The sequence below is a fragment of the Ambystoma mexicanum genome, chromosome 1p, assembly GCF_040938575.1.
Source record: "Ambystoma mexicanum isolate Mex_15411 chromosome 1p, UKY_AmexF1_1, whole genome shotgun sequence".
NCBI classification, from domain to species: domain Eukaryota; kingdom Metazoa; phylum Chordata; class Amphibia; order Caudata; family Ambystomatidae; genus Ambystoma; species Ambystoma mexicanum.
Window position 1 is genome coordinate 642919848 of NC_090921.1, and position 23359 is coordinate 642943206.

Below are 23359 nucleotides of genomic sequence, written 5' to 3' on the forward strand. Positions count from 1 at the left end.
CGTCATGGTCCGGCATGCGGTATAGGCCCGATGGCCTTCTGGAATCTTCGAAGAGAAAACACTTGACGATTCTGCCCTTGAGGGGCGATGAAAGATGCCAACAAATGGGTCCCCATTAGTCGTAGAAGAAACGATAGAGCACACAGGCTTGATTGAACAAAAACTTGAATTTCCTAGCACAAAAGTGCAAAAACACAGAAAAGGTCTAAGAGAAGAACACAAGGACTTCCAACACTTGAACATGCAGAAAAAATCTGAAGATGGCTGCCAAAGGAGATGGCTTAGGGAGAGGGCAGTCGCTGGCTGGGGGCAGTATGACCCAGAGCGCAGTGATTGGTTTATAGGAGAAAGACAGTTTGTAGGTGAAATTGAAACCATTTTTTCTTTTAACGAGGATTCCCGACCTGACAACAGGGAATATTCATGAGCATGTGAATCCATGCCAGACCCCATGCTGGAGAATAACGAATACATAGAAGTACAATGTTGCACAACCACAGGAAATGGCAAGGCTCAACAGAAGCAATCAACTCTTACCTCTGGAATAGACTCACTCACTTCAAGCGAACAGGTTGCCCAGCACTGCTTGGCCAACTCTGGACTCCTCTCTGGAATCCCTGTCGATGCAATAGAACTTTGTGAAGGTGTACATGGACCTCCAGATAGCAGCCCTGCAGATGTCCAGCAGGGGCACCCCAGAGAGGAATGCCGTAATCGCAGCGATCGGACTATGGAGTGAGCTCTCGGACGGCAGGGCATCGGTCGGTTCGCCAACTGATGACAGTGCGTGAAGCAGCCGGAGAGCCACCTTGAGATGGAAGCCTTGGACAAGGCCGTCCCATGGTTCACAGGACCAAAGTTCACAATCCTGTGTGCATGCCACGTAGAACTTCTGGGCACAAGCTTCGTCCAGTGAGTGCAAAGCCCTTCCAACCGGTGACAAAGGCTTTGGGAAAAACACAGGGAACACCAAAGGCTCGCTGAGGTGGAATTCCGATGGAACCTTGAGCATGAAAGAGGGGTGCGTCCGCAGCACCACCCTCGACTCGTGGAAAGATATGGCTGTTTGTAGGATAGGACCTGGATCTCACCCACCCTCCTGGCAGAGGTGATGGACACATGAAAAGCCATTTTCCATGAGAGGAACTTCAGGGGGGCCTGGTGCATAGGCTCAAAGGGGGCCCCCATGAGACTCGTCAGCATCACGTTGAGTTCCCATGCCGGAGCAGGAGCCTTCACTAATGGGGAAGATCGAAACAGTCCTTTGAGGAACTCCTTCATGAGACGGTGATACCAAAGAGAAGATCGTCCTGGAGACCTGGTGTAGCTGGAGATAGCCGCCAGGTGCACCTTGATAGATGGGTGCGCCAGTCTGGCCTTGGCTAAGGATAACAAGTACAGAAGAATTTGCGGGCCCGTGACCCTCAGAGGGGTGATCTTGTGTGACCGGCACCACATCGCAAAATGCTTCCACTTGTGACCATAGCACGCAAAGTAGACGATGGTCTGGCCTTGGCAAGGACCTCCATGCAGTCCGCTGGCAACTTGTATCCTCCAAACTCTAGGCCTGCAGGAGCCAAGTCCTGAGGTTCACCGAACCAGGGTTGTAATGCAGGATTGTGCCGCCTCCTCTGGTGAGAAGATCCGGAACTACTGGCATTTTGACCGGAAATGACGTTGACAGGCTGAGAAGGGTACGCCGGGGTGATGAGTATCATCCTGCACTGGCACTCTGAGTGTGTTGATGGCTTGTAGCAGCAGAGGCAACAGAGGAAATGCTTACAGAAACATCCCTACCCATGGGAAGGAGAATGTGTCTCCCAGGTTCCTCCGTTGGTGGAATCTGCTGCAAAATTCTGGCATTTGGAGTTCGCCATTGTTGCAAACAGATCGATTTGGGGCCTGCCCACTTGGTAAAGATGCGGTCCACCGAGTCCTGTCGAAGTTTCCACTTGGGGCAGGAGCGCAATTCCCTGCTGAGGGAGTCGGTCATGGTGTTGGAGAGCGCTGGGGATCGAGTGCCGCCCCCCCGCTTCCTGATGTAGAACATGGTGGTGGTGTTGTCCGTAAAGTTCCTCACCACCTTGGCCTTCAGAGATGGAACAACTTGGGGGCCCAGCACACTGCCCGTAGCACCAGGGTGTTGATCTGGAGATCAATCTCCTCTCGCAGCCACAGGTGCAGACGTCCGGTGTGGGTTCCCCAGCCTTCCAGGGAAGTGTCCATGGTGACGATCTCCTAATATGGAGGGCTTTGAAACCACGTGCCCCGGGCGATGTTATCGGAGTGGATTCCCCACCACCCTATCGCGTGACAAAACTCCTTGTCGAGCGGGATCTTGTCCGCAAAGCTTCCGGACACCTGTATCCAACGAGCATCCAGGAACTCCTGAAGAGTCGCATTTGCAACCTGCAGAGCCAGATGAGGTAGATGCAGAACGACATTATACCGAGCAGCAACTTGATGGGCCGCACCGTGGCGGTCTTCATCGACAACAGCCGCTGAACCTTCACTTGAATGACGACTACCCTCTCCACGAGGGTGATGCCCGGCAGGACACTGTATGGAGTCTGGCTCCTAGGTACAGCGCGTTCTGCGATGATGTTAAGCAGGACTTTGGATAGTTGATGGAGAATGCCAGATCGGTCAGTAGCTGGACGGTCACCTCCGTGTGTCCGATGGCCAACTCCCACGAGCGGTCCCGGATGAGCCAGTCATCGCAGTACGGGCATATATGTATGCCCCACAGAAGGAGATGGTCCACCACCGGTGCCAGGCATTTTGTGAACACTCCAGGGCCGACTTCAATCCGAAAAGCAGAGCCTTGAATTGGTAGTGCTGACCCTGCACTACAAAATGCAGAAACATTTGCTGTTTCTTGCGAATGGGGACGTGGAAACCGGCGTCTGCAGGTCAAGCGACATAAAGAAGTCACCTTCCTCCAGTCGGCTGAGCACGTGCTGCAACGTGACCATCCTGAACCTTGAGACCTTGCAGGTCTAGGATGTGCCTCCAGCCCCCTGTCTTCTTTCTGACCAGAATGTATCTGAAATAGACTCCGGAGCCCCGGAGTCATTGGGGAACTACCTCTATCGCCCCTTTTTGCAGCATGGCCTGTACCTCTTCCAGGAGCTGAGGGATGTGCTGTTCCTGACAGGTAATCAGAGGGATCCGCAGACACCTGCATTGAAACTCCAGGGTGTGCCCCTGGGCGAGAGCGTCCAGCACCCCATCTGTCAGTGGTGATGATCTTCCACTCGCGGACAGTCAGCCAGCTGCCCACCAGGGCGCACACATGGGGGTCTGAAGTTCCGGCCGGTTCAGGCCTGTTTCGGAGCCGGCGTCCTGCCAATGTGGTCAGCAGCGACGCTGTCCTCTGGTACTGTAGGCCTGGGAACAGCCTCTGTAGGCTTCCTGAGTTGCGGATCTGGTGGGCTGGCGGTACTAAGAGGAGAAACCTTTGGAAGACCTGCTCAACTTTCCCCTGGAGGAGCGAAAAGAAGAGTGCTGCTGCTGGAGAGTGCCCAGGGAAGGGTCCATCTCTGTATCCGCCTTGATGGCCTGGAGGGACTCGTCAACGACCTTCCCAAACAAGTTCGCTCCGAAAGGCATGTCCAACACCTTTGTCTGTACCTCCTGCCGTAAATTCATGGCCTTCATCCAGCCTTGTCGACAAATGCAGACACCATTCCCCCCATCTGCCGGAACCCCAATTCGGCGACGTCCAACGCCACTGTAATGGCGTGATCAGACACTACTTCCCCCTCCTGGAAAAGGGCGATTGCCTCCATCCTCTTATCTTCATGGAGGAACTCTACAATCGACCCTAGCTTGTACCACAGCTCCCTGTCGGACCTGGCTAGCATCGCCAGTGCGTTGGCTGCCTTGATAGTGGACGCCACGGTGTAAATCACCTTCCTTCCCATGGCATCCATTTTCCCCTCGCTGTCTGGAGAGACCGCAGACGACAAGGACGGGTTAGCTGACTGACTGCTTGCAGCCGTGATACCACCGAATCCGGCAATGGTTGCAACTTCAGGCACTTGGGCAGAGTCCGGCACTCAATACTTCTTCCCCAGCCTATCCCGTTTGGCTGGAGCCATGCAAGGGTTCTTCATGAGGGTCAGGCACTCTTCTCACACGCCGTCTAGAAGGGGCACTGCCATGATTTTAAGACCTCTGGTACAATAAACCCCTCCTTCCTGGTTTCTTCGGGAAACAGCTGAAATAGCTTGGAGGCTCTGGCGATCATGGAGTAGAACAAGCCCACCTCGTCCGGTGGGGAGGTTCTATGTGACGCATCCAAATGTGGAGACTCGGCCGCCCGCTGCGACGATATCCTTGTCGTCCGCAGTCGTGGCCATATCCGCCCCGTACCAGTGTCTGGGGTTGAAGAGGCTTGACGCGGATGTGGAGGCTGAAATGGGGGCGTCGGATGACGCTTCCTCTTCTTCATTGGAGGCTGAATGGGGAACTGGGGGACCAACGGAACCGGGCCCGGTGGCATCCTCTTCTGGATCCCTGACACCAAGATGTGAAGGGTCAACAGCATGTAGCTGGCGGGATCGGAAAACTAGGCCCTGCGCCATCATCGCCATCTTCCACGTCCTCGTGGACCATGTGTAAGGACTCCTGGTCCTCCTCGTTCATGGACAAGACCTCCATTGCTTGGGCCACGGCCTGGGAGGGCTGTTTCAGGTCCACCTCGCCCCCTTTCCCCCCCCTGCAGGGCTTGACCGGGGCCTGAGCTGTTTTCCCCTCCCCTGACGTGCCAGCAGACTTCGCGAAAGTCACTATGGCGGTGTTGCGCTTAGGGGGCAGGGATACCTCCTGTGTTGCGGGGCTAACTTCACAGGGTTGGCTCCCTTAGCAGTCATGATAGCAGCTGCCACCAACTCCATCGTCAAAGTCTTAGCCTGTGCCGATTGGACCTACTTGGGCTGGGTCGGCCTTCTTCTCCTCCATCCGTGGCTTCTGTGACTTTTCCTGCAGTTTAGCCGGGTAAGATTTCCTTTTCGACGATGAGCTCGATTGGCAGCTGGCAATGGAGGCGGAGGGTCGTGCCCTGTCCACCTTGGAATCGCTTCCATGGCGAACGCGGTGGATTTGGACTTGCGGTTCTTGGCCTTGTCTTGGGCCCCCACAGATGAGGGGCCCTCAAAAGACGGAGAGCAGAGAATAGTACAGCGGCAACGTGCTGGTCTTGGAAGCAAGACCACACAGAGCAACAGAGGTTCGAATCCCGGTTCCGTGCTTAGAAACCGAACTCGGGTATTAAGTGCGTTATAAAAAAACAATAAAATAAATAAGACTGCTCCTCGGACCAGCCGGTCCTGGGTGAGGCATGAACCTGATTGGGGCACTGGGCAGAGGACTTCGCGTTAAGCCACTCTGCCAGTCTATTGTGCCTGTCCCTCGTCATCTTCTTGGAGAACCCAAGGCATATCTCGCACTCCACCTCCTTATGGTCTGGGTGCAGGCAGTAGAGGCATTGCCGGTACTTGTCTTCTACAATCACATTCCGTAGCCCGCACTTGGTGCAGGGCTTGAAGAGGGACCTTCTCTTTCTCCTCAGTCATAGTCAGAGGGTGCAAAGTAGGCCTGAAGGCACTCTGGAATCTTCAACGGTCTAGGCCCTTGAGGGGCGCTGAAATTCACTAAAACGGATAACCACTGTCGGCAGATCGAGAAAAGAGCACACAGGCTCTTTTGGAACAAAACTGGAACCTTTTTCCATCGAGAAAACACAAGTAGCTCGCAGACCAAACTTAAGGACTCCCAACCCTGAAGCGTGCAGTAAAAATCTGAAGATGGCTACCAAAGGAGGGGTTTAGGGAAAGGGCTGTCATTGGATGGGGACAGTACGACCCAGAAGACAGCGATTGGTTTAGAGAAATATAGTTTGTAAGTGAAAGTGAAACTTTTTTCTTTTACCAAGGATTGCCAGTCTGACGATGGGGAATATTCATGAGCATGTGAATCCATGCCAGACCCCATGCTGGAGAACCACTAGCTAGAGAACTAGGAAAATAAAAAAGTTAGAAATACCATACAAAATCTTAAAATATAAAGCACTACACACCTTAAAAAATCCTTCCCTCGCCAGAAATATCAGATCTCTTCAGAAGGCTAGGAGTCTTTTTAAGGTCTAAACAAGTTTTGGCAAAACTAGCAGACAGTTTGTAAGGATCCCAAAGTTAAGTAACTACGGACGAAAAGTTATTAGCAGACCTTCTCCCAATCCAACCACCTTAATGGAAGCCCACGGGGATCCTTGACCAGAACGGCATCAATCTTATTCAGCAAAGGGAGAGGTATGGCAAGGACGTTATGCCCGTTAAACGCTATGGAGGTAGGGATGGGGTAGGAATAGATACATTTACTCACCCCCCTTGTCCTCGAATTCACTCAAATTTCTGGCCACCCTTATCTCATGTCTTGGTTTCAATTGGGAAGGTCCATTATCTTCAGGTTGTTGGGTTAGGATGGTCTGCGGGTCAGATGCTCTGATGGATCAATTCTGGGAATTGGACAGCTGAACACCTCTGCTAGGCTGAAAAAGGACCACCACTTAGGTGACAAACTAAGAGGACCCCCAGGATAGGTTGCAGGAGGCTATCAGCGATGGCCACACCAAACAAAGTGGCAGAAGTTGACCCTCAAGGTGGAAGCAAATACACTGGTCTTGCAAGGGAGAGCTGAAACTGCAAGTCAAGGATCTGGAGTCCCAATGCTCCCCTCGAGATTGCGACTGTGCAGCAAGGTAGTCCAAAAGTAACTGGTCAGCCCACAGGATATTTGTGGGACGCTTCCGAAAGCTACTAGTGCCAGAATCCTCAAGCAGGTGTCTAGACTGGTTTTTCCCACTGGTGCAGAATCAAAGCACCAATGAAGATCTTCTGCAGATCAGCAAAGGAGCAGATCTTCGCCAGGATGATTGAAGAAAGCAATGCTGGCTGACTTCGACTCCAAGATCTGCCTCTTCAGCAAGATTATCCTCTTTGTAGGGCTCTTAATTAACGACAATCTGAAGAATGGTGTAGGAGTGCTCATTTTTTCCAGGATTCGAGCTGGAGTCTTTCCAGAGCCCACCAATGGTAAGGATTTGCACCATTAAAACTGGCAGAGGCTGTCCAATCTGCCAAGCCACAGACATTCTCTGGTATGTACTGGAACCAGGCTGCCGAGCCCCCAGACCTGGCCACAAACACATAGCGCTGCTTTGCCCGGGAAAGCTGGAGCTTTCCCCTGTAAAGGGCTCTGCGTATATGGGAAATCTAGCCCTGCGAGTGCAGAAGGAAGTTCAAATTATAAGGCTAGGCGACAATCTCGTGGCATGGCCAATTTAGATTATATGGTACTCTAAATGTCATTAAGCAGTAAAAATGAAAAAGCGCTGCAAATACCAAAGTTATAGGCAAACAAAGTGTCCGTTTCACACTTCACTGTAAGGTGATGTGTGCAGGGAAAAATAAACAGAGAACTTTACAAACGAGATCAGAGTTCTCCTGCACTGATAGCCATTGGGACAGATCAGTGCCCACAACACTGATGAACTTAGCAAGGTAAGTAAACCAAAAAAGACTAATAGCAATCAAAAGTCATAACAGGTTACAGACAATAGCAAAATGTTTGGACGCCCAATTAATGTCTTAGGAGGGAAAGCAGCAAAAAGAAAATCTTTCCCAACAATGACTATGGCCAAAAAAAGAAAGGACCGCTCTGATGCGGACTACCTCAGAGGAACACCAGGACAAGATGCAGGCGGGGGGGGGGGGGCAGGGGCCAGAGGATCACTGCCAACAGACGCCGGAAGAGGGTCCTTGCGGCAGAGACAAAGAAGCTGGTCCTTCAACGCACCTCTCCCTGCTGGAGAGCTGCAACTGTAGGGGGATGCATCTTGTACCAATGGAGTGAGGTAGCCCAGGCAGGAGCTGGTCAGTAGAGAGGGTGGACATGGCACACTTCAGAAGGCTTGCAAGGGCAGATTCCCACCAGTCCAGTGGTTGAACACCAACAAAGACTTTCAGGAGATCAGACAACGAAAAAGGGCTTCGCTGGGACGATTGCTGGAGGCAATGCTGCAAAAACAATCCATGGGTCTTCAGCAAGATGCTCCTCTTCGAAGGGGACTTTGCTCCAATGACAATCTCAAAAATGCTCACTGTATCCTAAATTTGAACTGGAGTTGCCCCCGAACCCACCAATACTAAGGATCTGCACCGTTCAAACTGGCATGGGCTGGCCAATCATAGATTGGTCTCCGGCCTCCGTCCACCCCATCCCCCCAGCAAAAGACTGATCAGGATGTGGATTTGGACCAGAGAATCCCAGCCCCCAATCTGGCCTAAAACTCATACCATTGCTTTGCTCAGGGAAGCCAGAGATTTGCCTAGGAAAGGGCTTACCATATACGGAATACCAACATAAATCCTCCCAAGGCTAATGCATGCAGTGACTCATCAGCATGTACATACAATGGATACACTGCCAGAAATCAAGCACACTCTGCCCATATGCCAAACACCTTCCCTTCCAAGCAAGAAAAACCAGCAATACAAACATGTAAACATTTAGACCTTATTGTGAACGCTTTTTTTCTATGGTCAATACACACCACCAAACACATAGGATAACACCTCTCAACTTGGACATGAACCGGTTGGCCCACCCACCTCCCATATAATATTGTAAGCCTAACATAGCCGGAAACAAGAACAAATAGGCTTAGGAGAACTTGTAACTGCTTATTAAACAAGTGGGCAACAAGATACACACAAACGTGTGTCCCACCAACAGGCCACGTGTCAATAACCTGATGCCCTAACTGGGCCTCAACTTCACCAAACCACAGGATACTCCTATGCATACAGAAAGGAAAATTGGAGGAACTTGGCTCACACTGAACTTTATATGGCCAAAGCAATGTACCACCCAAGAAATGGAATAGCCAACCTACCCTCCCATTAACCAATTAAGTTTTCATCATCAGGCACATTCTCCCATCTTACACTACGCACATCAACCAGCTAAGCGACCTATGAGTGGCTCAGCCATTCATATAGCGCCTACAACAGAAACCACTGCATCTGTTCCATCATCCCACTGCCTTGCATTCCCCGCACCTGTGATGCTGGAAATGCATCGGAGGGGCAGGGCCTCCGTATCCTTGTCCTTTACTGCCTTTTATCGTGTGTTCTATCGTGTTTTCCGCTCAGGAGTTCATTGGGACTCCTGGCGATGCAGCTCTCTTTTGGTTTTGGTGAACAGACCCATGGGATACCCTTATGGCACCCCTGGGTGGGTGGCACAACCCTGTGCCCCTAGTGTATGTTTTTGGGCACCTGTGTGTTGCCCACAGAGCAGGGTATGGGCTGGTGGCAGCTCCGTGCTGAAATGACTGGTGCCCTGAGCGTCCTCCATTTTGGGTTGCCCAGGCCCTGTCATTGGAATCGGTAGATTCCTGATGGAGACAAGATGGCCCCCATAGCCTCTTGCCTTCCATCGCCTGTTACCTTGATCTTCCCGCAGTCCCGGGAAGCCCAGATGTCTCTTCCCCCTGACTGGCTGTTGGGTGGAAGTTCCATATATGGTAGTGTGGGGAAGTGCCGACCAGACTGGCTGGAGCCTTCCCAACGACCGTATGTTGTGGGTACACCTGTGGGTGGGACCTGGGTGAATGAAGTGTGTGACGCATATGCACTTCTTGTTGTGGATGTCTGATATCTAGTGTTTGACACAATGACTGAGACAGCCTTGCCCGAAACTGGTATGAATGCAGTGTGTAGTGTTGAATGGCGTGGTACTTGTCTGAATCCACATTCTGTTATGAGTGTCTGGCTGGAGAAGAATGGCCTGAATGCACCGTGCGCCTGATTGGCTGACAGACTGCTGAATGCCCTTCATAGTGATTGGATGCTCGAGTGTGACCCAGCGGAATGAATGGGAGATCAACAGTATATCTGGGGACCTCTCACTGCTAGGAATCGTGTTCAGAGCTGAAGTCCAAACTACGAAGAGTAACTGGAGTGAAACCGACGGTTGACCTTGAAGCCCTGCTGGAATAGAAGAATTGCTGTCGCTCTCCATCAATCTGAAAGATGCTGTGTCTCCAAGGACTGACCCAGAGAGGACCTGGTAAGGTGACCTCTTCCCGAGCTACGAGGTACCATCGCGCACCAGCTGATCTTTGCCAAAACTCCCTGGTAGACAGACCTTCGACAGGCTCCCGACCCGAGACGGGGACTGCCGCGGAATCCCAAGGAGAAGTGCCGGACTGTTGTCCGCCACTGTCGACGACCGCCGTCGCCGACCGGAGCCGCTGTGCTCCCGTTTGCCCAAGAACTCCCACTGGAGAAGGCCAGACCGTCGACGCACCGAGGAGTATCCGCCGGTGGGTTTCCCGCCACCCAAAGACCACAGAGACGGCAACAACTCGACACCCTTGCTAGGCCACAGTTCTTCAAACTCTTTGCGGTCCAGAACTATCGACATCGAGGTGCCCCGCACGCCTCTTCCTGGCAGGACGTTTATGCTTCTCCGTCAAGGAGCACCGCTAAGAACGAAGCTGCCACTTCACCGTCGTAGCTCACCCTGTTCTCCGTCGGACGTTCAACGACCCGTGACTCCCGCCTTAAAGGGAGGGCACTCAAGAAGGGCCGTCGATTCCCCAACGAGGAACGCTACAACGCCAGGTACTTTGTGGTTGCAGAACTATTGGAAAGTCTCTTGTGAACAATATATGGACTGGCTTGTGATATATCTTTATTCTACAGGTTGCCCAGGTGGGGGGCTCTCCACAGAGAGCTGAGGTACAGACTCCCCCTCCCACCTCCCCATGACGTCTTTACAGCACCTATCCATGCTCGAAGGATTAATCTTGCTAATATGCAATGGAGCATCACACCTGGGGCCCACCCACCTATACATAAATGTCGGTGTTAGTTAAATTCTGATATTAATAAAAAAGATTTCAGAACAAGTCTTGAAAAATATACATACAAGTAAAATAAAGCACATAGAACCACAGTGAGGAGAAACAGTACACTTCCAACACATTCACTTGCAAACAAACCTGAACAGACATGTATTGATAATTAAAGCATACCTCAAGAATGTTTGGAATAATATCTCGCTCACATTGTTTCAGAAACGTATCCTTGTCAAAACCGGGGTCTACTTTTAGAATTTCTGTCAGAACCTCTGACATTTCTGTTTTGGAAAACAAGCCACCTGTAAAAAAAAAAATAAATAAAATACAAAAAATAAAAAGATGGCTTTTGATCAAAAAGTGAGCCTTAAAGCAAGTTTTCTACAACCATAAGAAATATGAAACTATCTGAAAAACTAGTCTTGCTGAAGTTTTAAGTCATGTTTCCAAAATGTGTGCCATCATACATTATCAGACCGTGATCATTTTGTTCTCTCTCTCTCTCAACCTCCTTTAGAAATCAGAGTGCCCTGTTAAAGAGCTAATCGTCTCTGAAGGTATGTTAACCAACAAGATATACATACGTTGTTTGGATATGGATATATCCATATCCAAACAACTTATCCATATCCTTTTGTCCAATATTTAAAACCTGTGTTGCAGGATTCATTTCCTGTTTGTCTTGGAGGACTTGGAGATGCTAATTGAGAATTTTGATTTACTATTGGATGGCACTGAGGCAGTGACTACACTCATTCAACCAACTCTGAAAGCCGGCTGTTGCGGGGTGAAACGAAAGATATGACACTCAGGTAAGGGAAGTGACTTGTGTTTTACTAAGTTCCAGTGACAAGGTATTTACAGGAGGTAAGTACAAGGTTAAGTAGGAAGGTACACAGGAGACATCCACCACCTCCTCTCTCACAGGCTGCTTCACTCCAACCAACCTTCATGGAGCTTACAGGGGCACTCCCACCACAACATTCCATAGGCATAACATTCCATCAGGCATTCTCTCAGGCAAGCATTCATGCAGGACCAAAGCAGGGAACAAACGACACAACACAGGCCCCAAACATTTTCCTGTTTAGATAACGCATGCAAGGCAGTCAATTAATTTATCATTGTTTTAAAAGACATACACTCTGTGGTTCTATTGTTACCTTCATGCTAAGAAACAGAAGCGAAAATTGACGTAAAGTGGAGCTGAATGAGGATTTCTTTGAATAGTCTATTAGGTTGCTGAGAATAATGAACCGGTCAGAGAAATGGTTGCATTATTTCTTGAGACAGTATGGCTGTGATCCTAGTGTTATTAAAATGTTCGCGAAGGCCTGGGTGGTACACAAGTGGCAAAGCTATGGTATCTAATTTCGAACAATTATCAATAGCTTGTGCTGAAGCAACACTAGCGCTTAGGCATTTAAGGCAAAGAAAATACCCGGCATCAATAGTGTACCAGTAGCGCTGCTTAAAGCAAACTCTCTCAACTCCTTTGTTATACAATATACAATGCGTTTAATGCTAGGTTACTTATTACCAAATTCCCATAAGTGCAGTAATCGTCACGATAATTAAAAAGGGGAACCGATCCCTCCCATCTAGCTAAAGACGCATATCCCTCCTGGAAAGCTCATTCAAACTATTTGACAAAACATTTCTAGCCTAAACTTAAAATTGGGTGGAAGTTAAAAATATACTGGCCCCACGCAATTGGGGTTTAGGAAAGGGCTTGGCATGGCAAACCAGAGACTACAACTATGCATAAGGTTTCCAAAATGAGTGCACTTGAAACAATAACCCATCTTTGTAGTTTTAAGGCTCTAGATAAAGTGTTTGATTGCGTCAACCATATTAAGCTCAGGGAAAACATTGATGTGGGTATTCCCAAACAATCTTGATAGGAATAGCACATAAACAGCTGTGGACTTGCACTGCCCTTCCTACTTGTAATGTAATATTTAGGAAATCCTTGTGCATGCGTTACTGTATTGTTTATACCATGAAAATGTGTTCATAGACCCTCTGGTAGTGATTAGTTAAATTGTGATGAATCAAAGGATTTGTCAACTCTTCAAAAGGGGGAGCCTCCCCACTACCATTGGAACTAGAGAGGTGAGCCTGCTAAGCTCAACACCACCTAGGTGACAGGGCAGGCAGGATCCTACTCAGAGTGACCCCTTCTGGGGATAGGCCCACTGTAGGACGAGAGATCCCCCTCCCCCGTCCAAAGACTACAATCCTTTTACCTACGAGTGGGATCCTTTTTCCACACTCACAGAATCTTTTTATGTGTCATTTTCTTTCTTTTTTTAAACATGTTTATTTTAAACCAATGCACATTTGACAAAAGAATACAAAGCAAGAAACACTTCATGTATAACCCCTATTTTACCCCCCCCCCCCCGTCCGTCTACTAGAAATATGTGAGTTTCACATATCCATGCCCTCTGCCTCAACCCTGGCCCCTTCACTCCCCCCACACCCCTGACTCCACCTCCCCCCTCCACATGTCTCGAGACTTCCGCCCCTAGGGGGTCCCCCTCCACGCCAAGGGCCCTCTTGACCGCTGGAGGTTTATTAGTTAGTGCTGGTAAGTTCAGATCGTAGTCCAGGAACGGAGCCCAAATGTTCAGGAAACGATGTAGGAGGCCCGCTCTGGCCGCCAAAACCTTTTCCGCAATCAGAATGTCCCACATCTTCACCCACCAGAGAGACATAAATGGCCCTACAGTTTTCCAGGTGCGGGCGACTGATTCTCCCTGCCAGGAGGAGCTGGGTCAGGGGCTTGGCTCGCCTTCCAGACCTTGGTTAAATCCCGGGGACCGGGGCCCCCAAAAGGACTGGTTCCGGATATAATGGGATTGCTACTTGGGTAATGTTTCATCTGTTTCCCTGAGCTGAAAGGCCGCCTTACATTGCTTAAAGGTGCAGGGTTGGCCCCCCTCGAAAAGTTTCCCAGAGTTTCAAGGCTCCCCGCAATCCAGTTTTTACAGTTCTGGGGCTGACCCCAGGAGAGAATACCGAGTTATGGAAAATTGGGGAGGAGGGACTTAGACCCCTCGGAATACCCCTGCGTTTCAGGGCCCAGTCCCAGATGCTCAGGGTATGTTTGGAGGAGGATAACAGTTTCTCCCATTGCCGGCGCAGTGGGGGCGAAATGTGTGGGAGGAAGCGCAAGGGGAGAGCCAGGCGAGATTGTTCTGCCTGCACCCATATCGGGCGCTCCGAGGACATCAGCCAAGCATGAGTGTGGGCTAACTGTGCTGCTACTTGGTACCCCCGCAGATCAGGAACCCCCAAGCCCAGCCAGTTTGGCATTGCCCATCATTGTCCTCTGGGAAGTTCTTGCCTTTTTACCCCTCCAGATGAACCGAAACCCCCTCCTTTGCAGGCAGCGAAGCAGGGGGAGCGGGACCGCAACGGGCACGGAGGAACAGGCGTATAGGAACCTTGGGAAGAGGTTAATTTTACAGGCTGTAATGCGCCCCATAAGAGAGATCTCTTGTGATGCCCAGCGATCCAGGTCCTTCAAGATCTTTAAAGAGAGAGGGGAAATTTACATGGTACACCTCTCCCGGGCATGCAGGAATATGCACCCCTAGGTAGGGAATAATTTTATCGTTCCATTGGATTGGGCTGAGAGAGTCGAGGGATTCCCGCTCAACTGGTTCTAAGCCTATCCCAACGGCTACGGATTTATTGAAATAAATGATGAAGCCTGTTACCCTCCCAAAACTATCAATTTCCGAGAGAGCATGTCTCAACAAGGTGCCAATCTCTGTGATGGTTAGCAGAAACATTGTCCGCGTAGAGGGCTATTTTATGCTGGGAGGGGCCAAGATGTAAGCCCTTGATTTTAGCGTTTAGTAGAAATCTCTGAGCAAAAGGTTCCATAATCATGGCAAATAGGAGCAGGGACAAAGGACATCCCTGCCTGGTTCCACAGGTTAGGGGAATTGGGCTAGAAAGGGAGCCATTAACCCTGAAGAGAGTGTTCAGGGATTTATAGTTAGCCAGGACCATATTTTGGAAGGCCAGTCCGAAGCAGAAAGCCTCTAGGTTGAGATGCATTAAGGCCCAATCAACTTTGTCAAATGCTTTGGTAGCGTCCAGGGCCAAGAGCGCTAGTTACCGCGAGTCCTGAGACGCAATGTCGATTAAATTCAGGGCTCTACAGATATTATCCCCTGTGGACCTGTTTTTAATGAAGCCGGTTTGTCAGGGTCGATTATGTTGGGCAATACATTAGTCAAGCGGTTTGCAAGGATTTTGGAGTAAATATTTGCATCTATGTTCAGGAGAGAAAAAGGTCTATAGGAGGTATTGTCCCCGGGGTCTCTGCCCGGCTTGAGTGGAAGAATGGTGATGGATTCCTGCATGGAAGGGGTTACAAAGCCCGTTTCCCCAAAGGAATTGAAGAGCGTGACCCGTGAGGGGGTTAATTGGGGCCGGAAGAGCTTATAAAACTTGGTTGAATATCTGTCCAGGCCAGGAGCTTGAGGTTTGAGGGCTTTGATGGCAGCACCAGGCAGGCTTGTCGTTTGTGCCTATGATATGCTGCACCTGGCGAAATCAGCTTCCCTCGCACCACTGCCTTCATGGCGTCCCAGGTGTTAGCTGGGATGGTTTCTTCATTTAGGTTTTCTTTGAAAACATTCTGGATTGTTTCGGCAATTGCGTCCCTCAATGGCATCTCATTGAGCATGGGATCATACAGATTCCATCGGCGTTGTGGATTTGGGACTGGGTCATGTGCCCGGAGAGCCAGAGTTATGGGAGCGTGGTCAGGTAAGATTCTGGATCCGATGGATACTTCATCAACTTTTGCCAAAATCTGAGGAGATGCCAGTACGAGGTTGATCCTCGAGGGTCCTGTGTACATAGGAATAGAAAGAGAAATCCTTCTCGGTAGGGTGGAGCACCCGCCATGAGTCCACCACTTCCAAGGTTCTGAAGAAGTGGAGGAAGCTGATCGCGAGTTTGAAATCTTTGGGGGCGGGAGGGTCCGATCTATCTATAGCTGGATCAGGAACCCCGTTAAAGTCCCCTCCAATGATGGTTTGGCCTTCCACAAAGGGGGGTGCGCATTGCCAAAAGCCTCGTAAAAGGTAGCTTGTCCTTCCTTGGGGGCGTACACCGAGATGAGTGAGTACAATTGTCCCAACAGCAGGCATTTAACTGCAATGAAGCGACCCTTGGGGCATTCTTTAGTTTCCAGGATTTGTGGGTTCAATTCCCTTGCAAAAAGGATCGCTGTTCCCCTTTTTTTGGTGCCGCCAGAGGCCAAGTATTGGAGTGGAAAGTGTCTGTTGCGAAGCCGCACGAAGTCCACTGGAAGAAGATGGGTCGCCTGCAGAAAAGCCACTGCGGCTTCTTCGTCCTGCAGTCTCTGCAAAATAGATTTGCGCTTGGCGGGGGAATTCAGCCCCATGATATTAAGTGAGACAAAAATATTCGAGTCGGGGTGGAAACCGAAGCCTCCATGGGGTCTGGGTGGAGGGATTGCGATGGGTACGAGTCAGCCATCAATCGGGGGTGTTATTAGCATGAAGTCCCCTTGTGATTGGGATTTTAACCTTGGCCTCCAACGTGAGGTTGAACCTTTAGCCGTATGGGGGGGGGGGGAGGGGCGGCGGCATTTCTAAACCGGCCCGTCCCCTCGCCAACAGGGCCAAACTTGTTCCCTCACCCAACCGGGCTGGGACAGATAACGACATCCGAGTTCCACTCCAAGGAATCCTTGATAACTTGTACCTTGGAGTTGGGCATGGGCAGACCGCAGCGTGTTCCTGTAGTTCCGAGCTTCAGGGCTGGCTGTTCTATGCCAGGGCAGCCTATGAGACACGATGGCACGATGGTGGCGAACCCGTAAGAGCTAGGTCCGAGCAGCATACGAGTTGCCGGAGTACACCCAATGCTCTAGGCTCGGCGCCACTTAAAGACTGCCAACCCCGCAGCGGATCATCTAATCTTCCTGCTCCTTTGTACTTTTGACCAGGAAGCCCGCCTCGGCTCTGGAGGGGAGTCGGGCGTCCCGCCCCCTGTACTGTCTGGTGCCAAATTCTTCGAGCCCCCGGCGGCGAGTCAGGGTGTAGGATCGCTTCTGCATCTTCGAGGTGACAGATCCTACGGAGGGTACCCTCGTAGGAAAATTAAAGGGCTGTTGGAAATAGCCAGCGGATTTCACATTTGTCCTGAAGTGTTCGGATCGAGCGTTGGACCTCCACCAGGGCAGCCGAGTGTTCTTGAGAGCAATCCTCTATCTCTCCTAGCCTCTGTTCCGCCTCTGTGACCCTTTGGTAGGTCTGTTGTAGTTTTGAGGTGTGCTCCGACATGCACGATCTGAATTCCGCCTTTATTTCCGACATGAAGACTTGAATATCTTCTTTGGTAGCTAATGCCGATTTGTCTTCTGGGGCTTTTTGAGGCGTGAGTTTGAGAGGTTCAAGCTTTTTCCCCTTGTCCGCCGAAAGGCGCATAGTGGCGATGTCAGGGTTTTTGGTGGATTTTGACTGCCTGGACATTGCTTCCACTGTTCGATTGAAAGGGGGAGCTTTATGGTCTCTGGAGCGGATGGGCTCAACTGAGGAGGAGGGTTTCGTAATGTCCGCTGGTTCAGATGGTGCAATGGAGACTGTCCAGAGCTTGTTCAATGTTACTTACAGTGGCTAATCTTTCGCGGCGTCCGTTTGGTAGTGGATTGGGGGGATTGTCACGGATCGGGTCCTGTGCCGGCAGCTGAGACCCCTAGAGGAGCCGCGGTGAAGCTGGGCCCCCCGCAGGCGTAAACCAAGAGAACTTTGATGCGAGAAGGCAAGGGCTCCTAGACAGCACCCAGACAGTTCAAGTGGAGACCATGGATGTTGATGGCAGTTCGGGGCTTATGATTGCCCAGTGGGACCTGTGGGTCCTGCTCCTCGATGTGGGTGCCCCTGCCGGGGAGAGCTGGCCAGCCTATGTTCTGTCCAGGCAAGGCGAGTTGTTGTGTTAACCTGCTGGGGGGCGGGGGTGGGGAGGTTGGATTCCGTTGTGGGCCGGGGCGCCCCAGGCAGTGGTTGGAAGCTCAAGCGAGGCCCAGAGCGGGGGCGGGATGCCTTTTATCCACCGGCAGAGACCAGCGGGGTGCGCAGTGCCTCCCTGCTCAATGCTAGGGCTGGGTGCGCTCCCTCTCCACTGGCCGGTGTCGATGGAGCTCCTCTCTCGTCCCGAGAGCGAGAACAAGCTGCTGCTCTGGAACACTTTTCAGGGAGTAATCTAGGCAGGCCGGAGGGTGGTCCAGGGATCAGGGGCTCTTCATCTCAGATGCTCGCGGTTAAGGCCATCCGCTGCCAGCCCGCATCCGACGCCGCAAAACCCCCTCTTGGGTCCGACCACCATTTTGGTTCGTCCCGGCAGAGGCCTCACACAGCTCCTCGTTCCCACTCAGAAGTTGCAGCGGACGTTAGCTGCTAATTTTCCTCCATTCTGGTGCCCGGATGTTCCCATCGCCGCAACAGGCATTTTTCCTTTTTCCACCGTTATAAAGCTTGCCGAAATGTTGCTTTAGTTAGCTCGGCTGCATGCTTCCCACGGAGGCCATCAGGAGAGCGACCACATAGCTGATGCTCCAGGCCACGCCCCCATGGGTGTCATTTTTAAGACTCTCCATAGTGTCTTTTAAAAGTAATCCTCTTTGACAACATTTTGGCAATAAGTGCCTATTATTGCTGGGTTGCCTTAGGGTCTCCCCTTTTTAACTTTCTCTGGCTAACCTTGTGAGAACTATAGTTCCCAAGGGTAGAAAGGCTCTTTGGATCCCTTTTACATTTTATTATGCAAGACCAGCAGCCCACACCTTATGTGGAGTGTTGGGGATCTACTGAGTATCCCCTTTCTCATTTTAAATGTAACCTTTATGTTACAAGGACAAACTTACCTTTAATGGCTGGTGGCAGTGAAGTTTATTATTCTGCGCACCTTTATCTCGGGCTGTTTGCACCCATGGGTGCTCATTTTACCAAAATGGCCCAAGTCTTGTTCTTTCGCCATTTTAGTGTTCCTTATCTTTTCTTGTTACTTCCCGTGACCTCCAGGGTGCGAAATAACTGATTTTTATCTTCGGCAGGAGTTCTGTGGACTTCCCACTCAGGCTCCAGAGTGTCTGTGAAGGGAGGAAGCGAGGGAGGCGTCCAAAACTCAGCGGCACTCTGCCTTCCAGCCTGACTGCTAGAATCCAGTTCAAACTGGAAGACTGGCTGTCATGAAAGGAGTGCCAACCCCCCAATTTTGAATGCTGCAAGGCTGTTTGATTGGCAGGGTTCCTGCATAAAAGTGTGATCCTGGAATCTGAAGAGGTAGTCGACCACTGGAACCAAAACCGAAGAGGAAGATTAAGAATTCAAGGCTGAGCCGATTTCCAGTGACCGGAGAGCATGCTGTGTAACCGGAGCCTGCGGTTACCCTTCCTTCCAATTGACCTGAGGTTTCCGAAAACGACGACCCAGAGCTGGTGAGACCCACTAGACTCAAGACATGCATTTTGAGCCATCCCACGTCGTGCTGCTACATTGCGGGACGGCAATACCCCAATACCCTGTGGGCCATCCTGCTGGACCTCCAGAAACGTGATGAAGTCCTTAAAGTCCCTCACCAGAGTGCTGGACTTTGCAAACAATGAGAATGCAACCAACAATAGGTCGTCTTCTGTGCTCCTGAAAAAGGCGCCAAATCCACAGAGTCATGTCCAGTCGCGAAGAAACCCTTGTCTGAAGCCTTCTCTGTCAAACCCTGCTGAAAAAGCCCATAGAGGGTCCTGACTTCTGTCCTACTGACAAGGAATGCAGTCCCTGGGTTTTTGGCTACAGATCCTGAAGTTATCCTGCTGCAACATCATCTTCTGTGCTGAGGTACTGTTTTGGCTTGGGTATTTACTTACCTTAAGTCTCTTGTGATTTCTGTGTAGTTGTGGGGGGTTTTCTGTGATTGGGAGGTCTATCCAGTTCAACCAGGCCCACTGCTGGAATCCTCCTAGGGTGTCTTCTCTGAAGTCCCTGGACCTTCAACTAACTCTAAAGTAAAATACTTATTTGTTTGAACAGTCTTCCTCTGGAACTCTGAAATTTTCCTGCAACTGAGCCCTATCTCACCCTGCCTACAGCTGGCTCCAAGACTACTAGGGTCCCTTCTTCTGCCTCTGGGAGAACTCATGTACTAGAAATGGGAAGGGCTAGAAACTTTAAGGGGTCTGCCTTACAAAGTAAAACAAGAGTTGAAATGTTTACTTACTTGTTAATGAGTTAGTGGGTAGCTTTAAACTCTCAGAGTGAATAGTTACAAAAATGTATTACTTACCTTAGATATGTTTTGCCATTCTTAAAAGTACTATAGGATGCAATTACCTTGAATAGGCTTTGTGCCTTCTTATATAAGTATTCTCAAAGTCTTACTTTCCTTAGAAACTGTTTTGCCATTCTAACAGAAAGTCGGTAAAGGGTTAACTTACTGACCTGTGAATTGGGTTCCCCTCTTCCCAAAGGTAATGCTGTTGGTTTCACTTTAATATTTCTGTTAGGATAATTGTATGAGTGTCCCCAATTGGGTCTTGCTTCCCCTGACTCTGTTAGCCTGTCCAGAATAAATCTGCCTAAGTCATATTTAACTTTTAGGTGGCTGGTAGCTCCTGACAAAAGTAGATCGGTTTTACCTACCTTGAGCTCAACTGTTAGTTCTGTGAACTGAAAAGCAACTTTAATTGAATATTACACCCCAAGGTCCAACTCCCCTAGAACAACTGTGTTATCTTGAATAAGAGTTATAGGTGTTTTACTGTTCCCAGAATAAGTGTTCCACTATTCTGAAAATTATATTTTCCAGTTGACTTACTATGTAATTTTTTGCTGAGCATCATGGTACAACTGAAAGGGTCTACTACCCTGGTATTACTGAAAGTAATCTAAAAGTAATTATTTGTTTTGACTTCCGGTGTTCCAAATTAGGTTATTTGCTTTGTTCTGTGTACCTTCAAGCATAGTGTGTTTTTCTATGTGTTTATATGATATGTGATAGTACTTATTTCCCCCAAAATGTATCTGGACCTAACCTAACTCAGGTGGTACAGCCTTATACTAAGAGTGGAGTCTTGTACTGTCTCAGTTGAATGGTCTTACTAAGAACTTAGTTGGACCTCAGGAAAACTGTTCTAAAAAAGACAAAACGTACCTGTAAAAGTGAAAGGTGCAGTTTCTGACTTGTTTCAACTAGTTGTCTGCAGCTTCGAAAGGACAGATGGGAAGTCCCCCCCCCCCCACACCAAGAGCATTAAAGGACTAACCTGTACCCAAGCTGAAAGAGAACTGCCACAGAGCAGAAAGGACTGCCCGCCACCTAGCTGGGAGATAGATAGATTCCTCTTCCAAGGAGGTGTGACGAAGAAAGGCCAACGTCCCGAAATGGCGGAACTCCGCTCAGAGACGCACAGGGTACTTTGTTACCTCCTCCGGGAGCAGGAACCAGGAGCATCAAGGGCACAGAAACGACTCAGAAACAGGGTGGTATAGAGAAGCCTGTGCCTGCAGCCCGAGTAGTGTCACTGACAGGCCTCAGAACGAGCCACAAACTTCCCGCTGGTGAGGAGGTGACAAACAGCACCCAAGTTGGGGTGAGAGCAAGTGCGCCCCAAGCTGGGGCGTGAGCCAGGACGACTCCAATCCGGGGCGAGAGCAAGAGGATACCAAGCAGAGGGCGAGAGCATTGAGGCCCCAAGCCGGGGTGAAAGCAAGAGAAACCCAAAGCGGGGTAAGAATCAGAGATATAACCTGAGAAGGGTTGAGAACCTTGAAAACGCCTGGTGCTGAGAAAGCAATAAGACCCCAAGTGTGGGGGGGAGGGGGGTGGGGTAGAACTAAATGGTCCAAAGCTGGCAAAACAACCCAAGCAGTGGTATTGGCAGTCAAAGCCAAGAAAAAGCATGAGAGGCATCAAACCCAAAAGGTGGGGTAAAAACTAAAATCTTCCTAGAGTCATTTAAGGACTGGATAACAGAGAAAAGCAAGTAACAAAACATTCTTTCTGCGGGTTTTGAATAAGTACTAGGCGAGGGGTCCTGTAAAGAGACGCAAGATTGGGGGTCAGAAACTAGCCTCTGCTTATTTTTCAGGCATAGGGCCTATATATCTTTTGTGTTAGAACTTCTAGGTTTCTTTAGTAGTGGTAGCGTCAGGGTAGCTCCGGTTTGGACAGAGGACTTCTTTTTCTTAGGGGCATTCTGACAAACCACTGCAGAACATTGAATCCTAGAGATAAGGACATCTTAGGTTTTGTGTGCATACGAAATACAGAAGGTAAATAATATGCTACCTTGCCCATCCCCGGACTCTGACTTACAACAAAATAGAGTGATAATGCTCAGCCGACACAAGTTTCCTGCACGGAGTGCTTTCTCAAGGTTGTGAAAAGACAAACAATAGGAACATTTGCTAGTATCTTTGTCAAAGAAAAAATAAATCACATACAGAAAAACAGACACGTAAACATTTATGCCACAAATACTTCCTTCATAATCTGCAAAAATTGTGATAAAGGCTGCCATTTTTTATATATTTGTTTACGTGTCTGTATTTATTCATATTTATTGTGTGGTCTATTATCTGTATTCATCTGCATTTATTTATTTATTTTTCACGAGTATTTTCACATTTTTTCTAATCAAATGCTTACACAAACAAGTGCATGAACTTTAAAGTTTCATTTTCAAAGTTAATATGCATATGAGCATATATTTTTGTATTAAAGCATTATGTGATGAACCCAGGCAATTTGTGCCTTCTCCCCCAACGGATCTACCCCCTTTTGGACTAGAGAGGTGAGCCCGCTACACAATGCCCTCTATAGGGTGCAGGGCAAGCTGGATCCCAATGGGGGTAATTGCCCCCTCGGGTACAATGGATGTCCAAGTAAGAATTCCATTCCACCTCCCTTCACTTCACACGCCCCAATGCGCGTTAGTTATATGGGAATTGAACATGGCACTTGGGTGCATGGGCCCCTTTAAAGTGGATGGCTTGGTACCTGTATTTGTTTCCGCCTCTTGATGAATACCTGGACCAATGGAATCTTCCCTACCATTCCAGGGAAGAACCTACACAAAGCCGGAAGCCAACATAGGAGGAGAGAATTAGCTTGAGAGCGAGAAACACTGGCATATGCAGAGAACGGAGTTGCTCCCTCACAGAAGGAGCTGAAAACCACGGATTCAGCATGGTGGATGGAGACCCAAGGCAGCCCTCAGAGCACTACTGCTTCAACGAAGAAGGAAGCCCCACCAAGCCCGAGACCGATGAGGAAGGAAGCACAACCGAAGGAAAGGGACATACCGGTCGACGCCGAAGCCCAACAAAGGCAGAAGTAATCAGGAACAGCCAACCAGAGAAAGGTCAAGGACATCGATCC

The 23359-nt window shown here is 49.7% G+C and overlaps 1 protein-coding gene across 3 annotated transcripts in view; it reads right to left on the reverse strand.

Moving 5' to 3' along the window:
- TIMM44 (translocase of inner mitochondrial membrane 44) overlaps window positions 1-23359 on the reverse strand; it is a 676068-nt gene that overhangs the window by 272982 nt on the left and 379727 nt on the right. For all 3 annotated transcript variants that reach the window (XM_069649680.1, XM_069649678.1, XM_069649679.1), the window contains one exon: window positions 11108-11232. In XM_069649680.1, the coding sequence (XP_069505781.1) occupies window positions 11108-11232 (125 nt within the window). The remainder of the gene's footprint in view (window positions 1-11107; window positions 11233-23359) is intronic.